Source organism: Mercenaria mercenaria, chromosome 4 (genome assembly GCF_021730395.1).
Source record: "Mercenaria mercenaria strain notata chromosome 4, MADL_Memer_1, whole genome shotgun sequence".
In the NCBI taxonomy this organism is placed as follows: Eukaryota; Metazoa; Mollusca; class Bivalvia; order Venerida; family Veneridae; genus Mercenaria; species Mercenaria mercenaria.
This window is the reverse complement of record NC_069364.1, coordinates 28,431,825-28,443,956: the sequence shown is the minus strand read 5'-3', so window position 1 is coordinate 28,443,956 and position 12,132 is coordinate 28,431,825. Positions and strand designations below refer to the sequence as shown.

Sequence of the window (12,132 nt, the reverse complement as noted above, 5' to 3'; positions counted from 1 at the left end):
GGATGATGAGTAATGAGTAAGTCGTACAAAAACACATCCTTTTGAAATACAATACGATGCATGTCTCTGTTTATAAAACTAACATCAATATTGCCGGAAGGCTGATTCTAAGTTTCAACATAAGTTACAATATTCTCAAAAACAATATTTTTACGAAAGTGAATGCATTACATAAATGTAGAATTCAGCAGCCTTTAACAATTCTACAATCCCCGAGTAAAGTAAATCAAAAGCGATCACTACGTTTCGGATAGCACAACTCGTGACGTATTTATCACAATCTGTGGAAGGTATCTAGAGACAAGGATTGAAACTACGTCTCGGGTTGCTGCTTACAGTGTTATCATGTCATTGTCTACTTAGTGTAATACTATTGTATAACCTGTAAAGATCTTTTGCACGGACTTTAATTAACTTCAATTAAAGTTTAGAATTACTAGGTGAAAGTAAAAAATATAAATCGTTTTCTGTAGAATTTCAAAACATTAAACGAAAATATATGAAAAATATCCATATCTCTTTGTCAGAAATAAATTGCCTATGAAAGTTCTTCGTAGTTGTCAAAAGGCACTGAATCGCTTACCCGGCATCCAATGCACTTGTGTTCTGTTGGTTGATGAATGAAACTTGCGCAGCTGATCCCAATGTTACATTTTTACTGCAAGTGACTGGGTCATTGTCTGCTTCAAAGATCGTTTCATTCGGAATACATCTGTAGCTGTATACGTTTGGCTTAGATGTGTATTTCGTGCAGGCGACGCTGTCAGAAAAACGAAAATATAATACAACAATGAAAATCACGAAACACGTTGATAATGCACGTCTTTTCACATTCCCCATCATTATCCTTTTTAAAGTTAAGTGAGTCGGCCGGCATCCACTTCGCAAATAATCAGACTTTTAGCGACTGTGAAGCTTTTGAATAAAATATTATGTCATGACTGTAAACGAACTGTTATAAAGGCAAGTAAATCAGTTAATATAATTTCGAAAAAAAATCAATTGTTCATGATCATTATTGTTAGTCAGAACATATCACAACATACTGAATTTAAAATGCAGCATAAAATTGGCTTTTTAAAGCAAAATGTCTAAAAGGAGGCGGTCAAATAACGTTTAGCCAATTGGAACGTCCTATAAAGTTTTGTCAAAGTAAATTCATATATATAAAATAAAATATATAGATGAATTGCAAATATTAGAAATTATTTTCTCCTGCAAATAATTTACTTTATTTTGCAAGGAAAACTGTAAACACCGTTGCTAGTCATCACTAAGCAAATGATGACCTTCGGGTTTTATCGTCCGTTATGCATGGTGTCTGGTCTGCATTGTATCATTAAGCCGCGTACCAGTTCAACTAACGGTATATAAGCACAATAAATCCGTGCCAATTTCTCTTTCTCGATTCAAAACCGGAGATAAAACTGCTCTGCTGAAAACTAAATTTCCCATTCCACCCACCCTCATTATCGCATACCAGAGGTTTACCGTGGTTCGCCGGATGAACCTCTGGCACATTTCGCCGATATTTATGGTTTGGTTACATTACAGGTAAAACGTTTCAGCCAATCAGCGTCGTTTCGCGACAAATCGTAGCGAACCAATCAAAATCGTCCGTGAAAAGCGTGACCGTGTCCTTTCCATATTATCGAGGGAATACGATGTCCATTTACGACGAATATTATTTCTTGATGTAAATCTCTTAACGTCGAATTACAGGAATAAATCTTTATTTATCGCAATCATGGAATACAACCTTTATCCATCGTAAGCAAGTATCTGGTTTACATATTTTTTGAAGTTTCGATTCGGAGTTTCAAATAATGGCGAACAATGATTGGCTGAAACCACTCACGATAGTAATTACGAGTGCGCATGCTCACCAAGTAAACGATGGAAATAAATCAGAGGTTCGTCTCAGGATTTTGACGGACCTCTGATGGATGAGAATGACCCACCCTATGTTGTTAAACCTTCTAAACCTTGGCTGACTTGAAACGGTTGTGTTCATTTATGAAGTATCTTTTCTTGCTCTGCTCTGCTGTGTTTTAACATATTTTTCAGGACCTTCTCGGTAATATGCTGAAGTGGCAACATTATTCAACAGACAAGCGGTACCAAGTGAACGATCTGACACACAGTAGTTTAAGACGTAAGACATTCTCGTTACATCAAATCGTCTACAAACTGGCTGGAACCTTCTCATATGATTTAACCGTTCATAACAATCTTTGAGAAATTGTATAGAAATGAGAATTATTCTGTTAACAAAATTGTTCTATATTTATATGTAACACTTCATCTTTTAAATGTCACTTCCGGAAAAGTTCTGTCGGCCGAGGGTTAAACACGCGAGCCATAAAACTTAACTGCTTATACACAGAATTATTTCATTATTTGGTCTTGTATTGTATCTGCCTGTCGTATTTTCTCCTAAATCGATATTGAGGCCCTGGCCTCATTTCCGTCGATTTAGGGGCATTTACGACTGATGTATTTATAGTAATTATACACAGCGTAATATTAATCGTGGTTAGATATATTTTTATTCGTAAGCCTGCAATTCTGTTTGCGTTTCTAGGTTTTGCCCAAGTGATCTGGCAATCCTAGCTTGCTTAGTGTACTGTTGCGCTTGCCATATTTGCCTAGTTTGCGTAGTTTATGGTTGCACTTGCCAAGATTTTGACTTGACTGGTTTCAAGTCAAGTTGCGTGTTTGCCCGTGGATTACAATAATAGCTTGTCTTATTCGCAACAGGTTTTGCCATTTGTTTATTTTGACTACTGCAGGTTCGGACCGTGGATTCGGCATTCCCGGTCAAACTATTGCAGGTCCGCTCGTTTTTATGGACAGTTGCTTCGGTTGGCACTCCCTGTTCTACTAGGCTCGCTGGTTCTTCTCTCAGCCGACTGTGTTTGGACAATTGCTCCGGCACTCCCTGTCCAAACCTGAAGTGGTCATAAATCTCCAAATTTATATTAAAGTTATAAGTTAGCGTTACTTGTTACCGCTTACAATATTATCGTATGATGTAATGTTTACTATATAATTAATATTGAATAATAATGATAAATCACTTAGTATTTTGTTTTATTATTTTTCCGAATGCTAAAATAATGTATTAACGTGTTTTGCTTGGCATACTGATTTTATAAATTTTGAGCAGAAGTAGTAATTAAAAACAAAGACGATCCTGCAAGAAGACCCATAAAACACAAAAAATCAACGATTTGACTGGGTCTGATTATGAGAGATCATAAAATATTTCACACCTCTAACCCACTATTACCAGCGTAAGCTAAATTCTATCATTAAGAAATATTGCATGAGCTCAATGATCTAAAAGGACCAGAAAATGAAACAACAGTCTTTCCAAGTACGAGGCGACGTTCTGTTTAGCCGTCATACGACACTTGGAGAATGTCGTGATAGTTGATAAAATGTAAAAGGAAATCTTCCTTTGGAAGAACAGATCGCAAATAGGCAACATTTTAGCAGATTCAGTTTCAGTCTCCCATAAATATTTAAATTCATAAAATTCATATCGGAAAGAAAAACCTGTCGGAATTGGTTGGCAAAACCTGCCTTACCTAACTTAGGCGTAGTCTGCAAGAAGAAGAATGACTTTTTGTGCATATGTCTGAAAAAGCAAGCGGTAGCTTAAGGATTTTATAGAAGTATACCCTTCTAATTTATCTTTCAAAACCAATATATAGTCTCAACAAGAGCTTTGAACTACAATGTGTCATGACATTGAACATTGTTTTAAAAGATTCCTCAGAACATTGCTGATTGACAAAAGTCTCTCTTCGTTCGCTCATGAATCATGTTGTTTGTATTTCATTACTGAGTTTCAACACTTGAGATTAAACTGTTTATCAAGCAAAAAAGAATTATTTATTGATTGGTTTTTATATGAATACGTAATATAATGAGAAGATCAGCAAGCGCTTGGAGCGCCCTCTATAATGAGAAGACCAGCAAGCGCTTGGAGCGCCCTCTATAATGAGAAGACCAGCAAGCGCTTGCAGCGCCCTCTATAATGAGAAGACCAGCAAGCGCTTGGAGCGCCCTCTTTCCCGCCGGCTTCCAACGAAGTTAGACATGCTTTTAGTGATCTATCAAACAATTTTAATTTAACACTCTAAAGAAATATTTATAAGTTTAGGTTTTGTAATTTATTTATATAAACACTATATAAATGAGTTGAGAATAACTTTTTAAGTAATTTGGCTATATGTTTAAAATGAATTATATAATAATGAGTTTATGTCACTATCTGAAAAAATAAATTTCATCAAACTTTAAAAAGTCCAGTGTTTATGCCCCATGACATCCATTTAACTCTATTAGGATTATGATATCATGCTGAATGCAATTTCAGATGCTAATTCCTCGTTAGTTACAACGGGAAACATGCATTTCCCTCCACCTCAATAGAGTTATTTTGTTACAGGCCGTGGCTATTGGTTTCATTTTTATGCTTTCCCACTTTAGCGGAAGGTTCCCTTACAATGCGCGTATTTGTAAGTGTACCTTATAGCGTATTTAACGCACAAACATCCGCTCTGCCACCGTTACCGGATTAGAAGCTTAAATACAAAGATTTATGGATTATCATCATTGCACTTATATATAGAATTATTCAAGAATATATAAATTCACAGTCATGGTCAATATATGCCACTGTGTGAAAAAAAAATTCATCAAATTTTATTTGTATTTTGTTCCTTTTCTTGCTGGATAAATACATTTTCTATTAAACTTACGTGTGTATACGAACCAGTGATACTTTGTGAAACTGATTTCTTGTCATAATTTATTGTTTATATCCTATAGAGAAACATTGAAAAAAATGAATCTGGGAGTCCGAAGTGTCGCCGTTTGCAACATTTTTTTACAAGAAGGGACTTGCTTTTATGCTTGTCCGTACGTCTTTCCGTCCGTTCGTCCGACTTTGTGTCGTACGTATCTTAAAATTATTTGACATAGAGTAATGAAACATATGAAGGGCTTTTAAGACACTGCATTAAAATTGTAACAGTTGTAATAGCGATTGTTATTGTTGATAATCAATATATTCCTTTGAAGTTTTCAGATAATGTAATATGAAAATACAACAAAAGATAAAAGGTAAGGGATTTCCCGGAAGCACAGAGCACCTAAACACAGCCATAGAGTCGTGCATCGCAAAGTAGGTCCAAAACTAATGGCATTTTAACCAATGACAATGTTTTTAAATTTTATTTCTATTAAGCCGTATGGTTGCCATCAAAAATGGACCTGTGGTTTAAAATTATGTTTCATAATATAAACGAATGTTCGAAAAGTAAAATTTCAATAGTTTGTTTCTTGCAATTGATCCCTATTTTATTCAGTTAATTAAAGGAAACAAAATGTATTTTTACCTGACAAGATATTTCTTTAAAAATTATCATTTGTCAATATGTAAAGTCGCTAAATTGTTAGGCACATCATTAAGAAACAGAATGGTGCAAAACATACATACAGAATGCATGTAGATGTTAGAAACAAGCTCACATTAAAAACATATGAGACAATATTCAGGAAAAGAAAGACTTCTATTAGGATCAGTGATGTGCGTGAATAATTCTAACAGACGGGATATTTACAGGACAATGAGCAACCCGACGTGTAATTTATATTCTTTTCTTAGAATATTTTGAATACTCAACAAGATAGAGGAATATTTATTTTGTGTAGCAGAGGACTCTGTTCTGTATTCAGTATAGTGAACCTTTTATGACTTATTTTCTTTAGATTATTTTTTCTCTCCAAATGTGAACATTGGATACGGAATGTCATGTGTTCGTAACAGTAGACTAACTACAAGACTGATCTATCGTAAGAACTACACTCCCATGTAACTCTGACTGTTGATAAATTTATACATTAGTAGTTTTACTAAAACAGTTGGATGCTGTCCAGCAATGCACATGATTATGTATTCAAGTTGAAAATTTGAATATTCAAAGGTCTCTACTTATTTAGATCTGTTCAGCTTAAACATGTTTTGATCTCCGGTCTTAGGAGTGCTCATCAATATTGAGGAAACATGCAAGAACCTTCTTCTCACAATGTGATTAAACCTCCTGGTTGCATTTAAGTGAATTCAATGATGAAATTGTATAACAGTGTTTTTAGACTAGCTTTTTGAAGAAACCAGGAATTATTAACGTGTACGAAAATTGGTAGGCTTCCACTGGTTCAACGTCTCTGTAATTACATGTTACCAAGTTTTATGAAGATCTTTCAAGTGGTTCGAGAGAAAAGGTCGTTATTTTTTTTTCTTTTTTATCTCTAGCGATCCCTAAAAGGACCATACATAACCATTGAACAAAACTAAGAGAAGACAATACAAGGATCCTACAGACGAAGTTTGGTAAAGATCTATTAAGTGGATCAGAACAAGTAGTCGCTTAAATGTTTTTCTGTTGTAAGCTTTGGCAGTCCCTACAAGGGATCAAGCGGTATCATTTAAACAAACGTGAGGGTGGACCTTACAGGGATGCTGCAGACCAAATTTGGTGAAGGTGCACAAAGTGCGTTATGAGTAGAAATTGTTTAAAGTATTTATTTTCTATTTTCAGCTCTGTTAGCCCTTGCAAGAAGCTAAACGTAACCATTTGAATAACCATGAGAGAGTGAGTGAGTGAGTTGGGTTTACGGCGAATCGTAATCATGAGAGAAGAACATAACCATGAGAGAAGAACATACAAGGAGGCTAAAGACCAAGTTTAGTGAAAATCCATCAAGTGGTTCATGAGCAGAAGTAGTTTAAATGCTTTTCCTTTTTAGCTCTTGTCAGCCCTAAAAGTATTTGAACAAATTTTTAATGGGTCTGTGCTAAGATGCTATTGTCCAAGTTTGGTGTAATTCTAACCATTCTTTCCAGACGAAAAGATGTTTATGATAAGTAAAAACGTTGACGACGGAAGACGAATAGTAGATCATCCACTTATTCTAATAGCTCATCCTGAATATAGTTCAGCTGGCCCCAATTTCACGAAAAACTTAAGTAATTTCTTAGTTAAGTTTGGTATTTTCAAATCGTGCTATTGATTAAGTTACTGTCATTAAATGTTGATTTTTTTCTATAACAATGTATTTATAGCTAAATTATAACCATGGTTAGTAGTATTTGTCTACAGTACTTATTTCAGTCACGCAAGTATGATATTTGTATTTAAGCACGATAAAACGAACTTAAGTATACAATACAATACAATACAATACAATACAATACAATACAAATACACTTATATAGCGCAAAATATGTCTAGAATAAGCTTCTAATACGCTTTACAGAGTCTGATAATCTGTACATCAACTCGAGTGATAATTAAGTTGTAACAGAACTTTAAAAATAGAGCTGTCTTAAAGACAACGTCTACATTCATCTCCCTCCATAATTTGTCTGTCTGTCAGGTAGCTCATTCCACCATTTCAGTCCTATCACCGCAAATGATCTATCTTCTAAACAAGTTCGTCTTCTGGGCAATGATAGAAGTGATGATTTATTTTTAGATCTTAAACCATATCCACACTGAACACTTTTAATCATATTCTGCATATAAATTAGGGCAGTTCTCACAACACATCTAAAAACAAGCACAAGAACTTTACACATAATACTTGCCTGCACAGGAAGGTAGTATTTGCTTAAGAATATTACTTTTTTCTGTAAAATTCAGAAAGTGTTTTGATCTATGAAAAGTCATATACGGTAGTCAGTTAAGATGACAAATTTTGTATTCGGGGATGTTGGGCATTCAAATTTTCAATCGGTAGACTCTACCGTAACGGCAGAAAAATATTCGTCATTTCTGACTTCGCAATCATTTGTAACTCCATTCTTTAGTTTAATTTTGCAGTCTGCACATGTAAATAAATGTTAAACATAAAAACAAAATCTTTTATCTTCTATATGCAAATTAGACATCAGTTAGAATCATCAACTTAAGTTGCGGCGCCAGCTACAGATTTTCTTAAATAAATGGAGACTGTACGTAAATGGACGAGGGCTATGTAAGACAACAAAAACGTAAAGTCAACAAAAAATCAAAAGATATGCTGAGAAATTTTATTCAAGACAGAATGTATACTTTGTAACGAAAGTTCGTTTATAAACAATATTTGTGCAATGACTTCAAGAGACACTTTCCCCCCGCGATTACCTGCGTCATTCGCTGAAATACACAGAAAATATGGCGTCGTTAAAAAAACATAATCACTTACAACTAAAATTCATTTTTTTTTGCGGAAAAGATTCCAACTGAATCAATACAACTATTCACTTTTGATTGAATTCAACTTTAGTTTTAATTCAAATCAGAACCTGTCGTGATTCATGAATTGGGCAGAAGTTTCAATGTTGTTTATACCTGTCTAAACGCACAAAAATAACACTAAAAAGTAAATAAATATGAACGAAATGCAGACACTCACAAACAATTCTTCAATCGAAACATTCAGAAACAGAAAAGAAAACACTATATGGTGCAGTGTATGTTTTTCTGTCATTGGACAGTAAAAATAAAAATATGACATGTAGAACGCTGTGCATGTTAATTGCTGAACACAATAAAACAGTTTACATATACTCTAAATAGGTACGTTATCAAGCAATATTCAAGGCTTTCGGGTGGTTTATCAGCTGATTTAACACGGTTCAGAGTTCACATGAGTTCAGTTGAACAACGAGGGTGTTAGCCCGAGTTGTTAATTATCTATGCACTTGAACGATGAATCATGGTAAATTGGACGATGGACTAAAAGGAGGTCTTAATTGTTTTCAGTCTTACTTGTTCATTGAAGTATTCTGATAAGATCATACTGGAATTTATTTATCAGAGTTGTAATAAACTGGACGTCATGATACAATTTGACTGTTGTTAAACTGTTGTTTATCACAGAATATACAAGAGACTGTCCTTCTTTGTTTAGTAACAATCTAATCGAGCCAAAAATGAATGAGAAATAATTTCAACACCACGCTGCTTTGAACACTGTTTTAAGAAACCCTCAATGCCATATGTACTTCTTGTTTTGTATGTCAAGAATTAGGCCTAAGCATAACTTGATAAGGTAACTGCTGTTATTGTTTGCTATCAGCGTTCTTTGATTACATTCAAGTAATATACGAAAACAGCATGATGTACTTATACTAGCAAAATATTGTAATATAATCACTCTTTAGTGCAAAGAGATTACTTTGACAGTATTGTTGTTGCGTTGGGTAATCAGTAATTTGCATTGCCTTTTGTCAAAACAAACTGACTCTGGATTTTCAAGTCCATCTAATTGGTTCACGACAACTCCCATTTTCTTCCCATCTCTCCCTATCTGTATCACGTTATTTGAATTAAACCCGGACACAAACAGATTTCCTCTACGATCTGTACAAACTCCAGACGCTACGTTTAACTCTGAATCAATAAAGGTCTGACAGTGCTTTCCTTGTCCATCAATAATAACTAGACCTTTACCCCAACCAGCAACAAACACTTCTTTATCAACATCACTGAAAGCAACAGTTCGACTGTTTGAAAACAGACTTTGTCCGGCATTATCTTGAGTTACCGTCTGTAGTATGTTGCCTGTCATGTCGTGTATGTATAACGATCCCCTGTTGTCAGTTATGTAGAGTTTCTCATCCTTATATCCAATGCCGAAGCAATTATGGTTCAGTTTTATCTGACGAGTGGTTGTAATCTGCTTGTCAAGGGAGACAAACTGAACTGTATTATTGTCCAGACAGACTGCAGCTTCAGTTTTACTTGTACAACAAATGCCAATAGGTCTAGCAGGAACACATAAATAATCTGTAACTGCCATTTTTACAATATCTGCACGTTTAATATTATTATTGTTATTATCAGCTAACAATAGTGATCCATCTTCTGTAAGACAGGATCCATACACACTGCATTTGTTGTTATCATTCTGGCCTCTGATGTTTAAGTTATAGATACTTTCAACAGAATAGACTGTTGTTCTTGGCGATCGTAAAGCAGTGATAGAACCATGTCGGGCCGATCCAAAGGTTTTCAACTGTTGTAGAAATCCCAGTATAGCGGGATCAAAGCTAAAGGATATTTTTACATCAATACTTGTTTGCAATGAACTAGATACGTCTTCCGTTTTTGCAATTCTTTTCAAGGACATTTTCATGGAAACAAATTGTTGGGCTTTGTTTCCTTCTGATTTCTTCAAGTCGTTCACTGCTTGTTTCAGACCATCTAATTCAGTTTCTGATTTCTTCTTCTCTTCTAGCAGTTTCGACTCTTCTTTTATGAATTTCATCTCCAATTCTTTAATCGATTCTTTTTCTAGTTGTTCAAGAATTGTTTCCATCTCCCTTCGAAAGTTCTTTATCGACATTACTGCTTCTGTCTTAGACTTCTTTAATTCTTCTATCAGTCTTTGTCTGGTGTTCATAATTTTCTCCATCATAATTTTCAAGTCTTGCATCTTTTGGTGTATTTTGTCAACATCTGTCGTAGGAAATTTACTATCGACAATATCTGGAATGGATTGCACATCAGCACAAGACCTGAAATTACAGACCAAAGATCACTTATCAAAACATGTACAAGGAAGTACTGCAAAAAGATCAATTTATTCAGGAATAAAATAATACTTCAATACTTTAAAAAATATCTGGTATCCTTTTTCCTATAACCATTTTTTATGGTTAATTTCGTTATTCACATGCAAAAGTCCACAGAAAATAGAAATGGAGACAGTATATACCTTAATCAATCTGTATTTCCTTACAATCATGGGTGGTAGCAGTATTGATTTTTATTTCGATAAACTAGTAATTGAATGTTTTGTTTTTTTCGGTTTGTAAAAATGTTGCAAAACACAAATTTAAAAATTCAGATTTTGCTATCTGAAGTAAAAATCGAACTGTCAAAGTTATAGAATACTGTTACATCTTAAAATGTTTGATGTTCTCTACTATATCGATGATGGACTGTCGGGATTGTGTGTTGTAAGATACAGTTTCTATAGATAAAAGCATAGTAGCTACACTACCTGTATAAACTGATATACAATATGAAGATGTATTAAATTACAAAACTATACAATGCATTCAAACTACATTAACAAAAGACCTTACATGATCTGTAAATAGAATTTTAGAACGAACTCTTATCTGACAACTGAATAATCAGCAGTTCAATAATAACGGTCGCATGTTAAATCCATTATAAAACGATAACACTGAATTATGAAATGTGCACAAATTTACCTGTGGTTTAAAGCCATGCAAGTTGTACAACCGACTTCATCATGATTACCACAATACATGTCCACGATCTTTGTCTCATGAATGCTACATCTCTCAGTCGGTATTGCTGGTAATCCTGCTGTGAGGCGTGACGACTTATAATTCGACTTATCCAATAGCGTGTGACCTTTCAAACCAGGTAATCCGTTGTGAATGTCAGTACATTCCTTGCAACAATATCCCTGACATTCCACGCAATATTTCAGTGCTTCTCTAGTTCGGTTATTTGCCAGACAAGGTGAACATTTAAAATTAAAAATCTCATCTGAAGTGTTTTCACACCCACCAGACGCCATTTTGAAACTATATATTTACTTCCTTTTTGAATCGACCTACTTGATTTGTAGTAAAATGTTACCGCTACGATCAATACATGTATACCGTATATCGCTAAGGTCGGTTTTATCAATACACGTATACCCTATCCAGAGTTGTAAACAGAGTTTCGAAAGTGATTATCTCTAGACATATATCTACTCCTTCTTTAACATTCTTCATCTTTCGTCCAAGTTTATGGACCGGAGACAAGAAGTGGACGGACGGACGGTCAGAAATAAAAATAAAGTAAAACATTTCCGAGGATTGCATTCATTTAATATTCGCGTTCGTACACAGTTAAAACTATTAGTCCCTAATGTTTGAAAAACATTTTGGGGACTATTGGATTGTGCTTTTCCGTACTTCCGTCCATCATTCCGTATATCAAGGTCACTCGTGGTGTTCAAAGGTTAACATGATCCGTTCCGTGTCTGTTCTTGTGTCTTACCCTTGCGTAATCGTAAGTGGCGACTTATAGGGTTCATTTACAA

The 12,132-nt window shown here is 34.7% G+C and overlaps 1 protein-coding gene across 1 annotated transcript; it reads right to left on the bottom strand.

Moving 5' to 3' along the window:
* Positions 1–8,130: 8,130 nt before the first annotated feature.
* LOC128556284 (uncharacterized) lies at positions 8,131–11,658 on the bottom strand. The gene is made up of 2 exons (XM_053540844.1): positions 11,285–11,658; positions 8,131–10,579 (listed from the first exon to the last, which is right to left on the bottom strand). Exons 1-2 carry the CDS (start codon positions 11,617–11,619, stop codon positions 9,220–9,222), a joined length of 1,695 nt encoding a protein of 564 aa, XP_053396819.1. The 5' UTR covers positions 11,620–11,658; the 3' UTR covers positions 8,131–9,219.
* Between the last annotated feature and the right edge of the window lie 474 nt (positions 11,659–12,132).

Coding starts and splice junctions, on each gene's coding strand:
- LOC128556284 (XM_053540844.1), bottom strand. CDS start 11,619: ATGGCGTCTGGTGGGTGTGAAAACACTTCAGATGAGATTTTTAATTTT. Junction 10,580..11,284: donor TGCATGGCTTTAAACCACAG/GTAAATTTGTGC, acceptor CTGTAATTTCAG/GTCTTGTGCTGATGTGCAAT.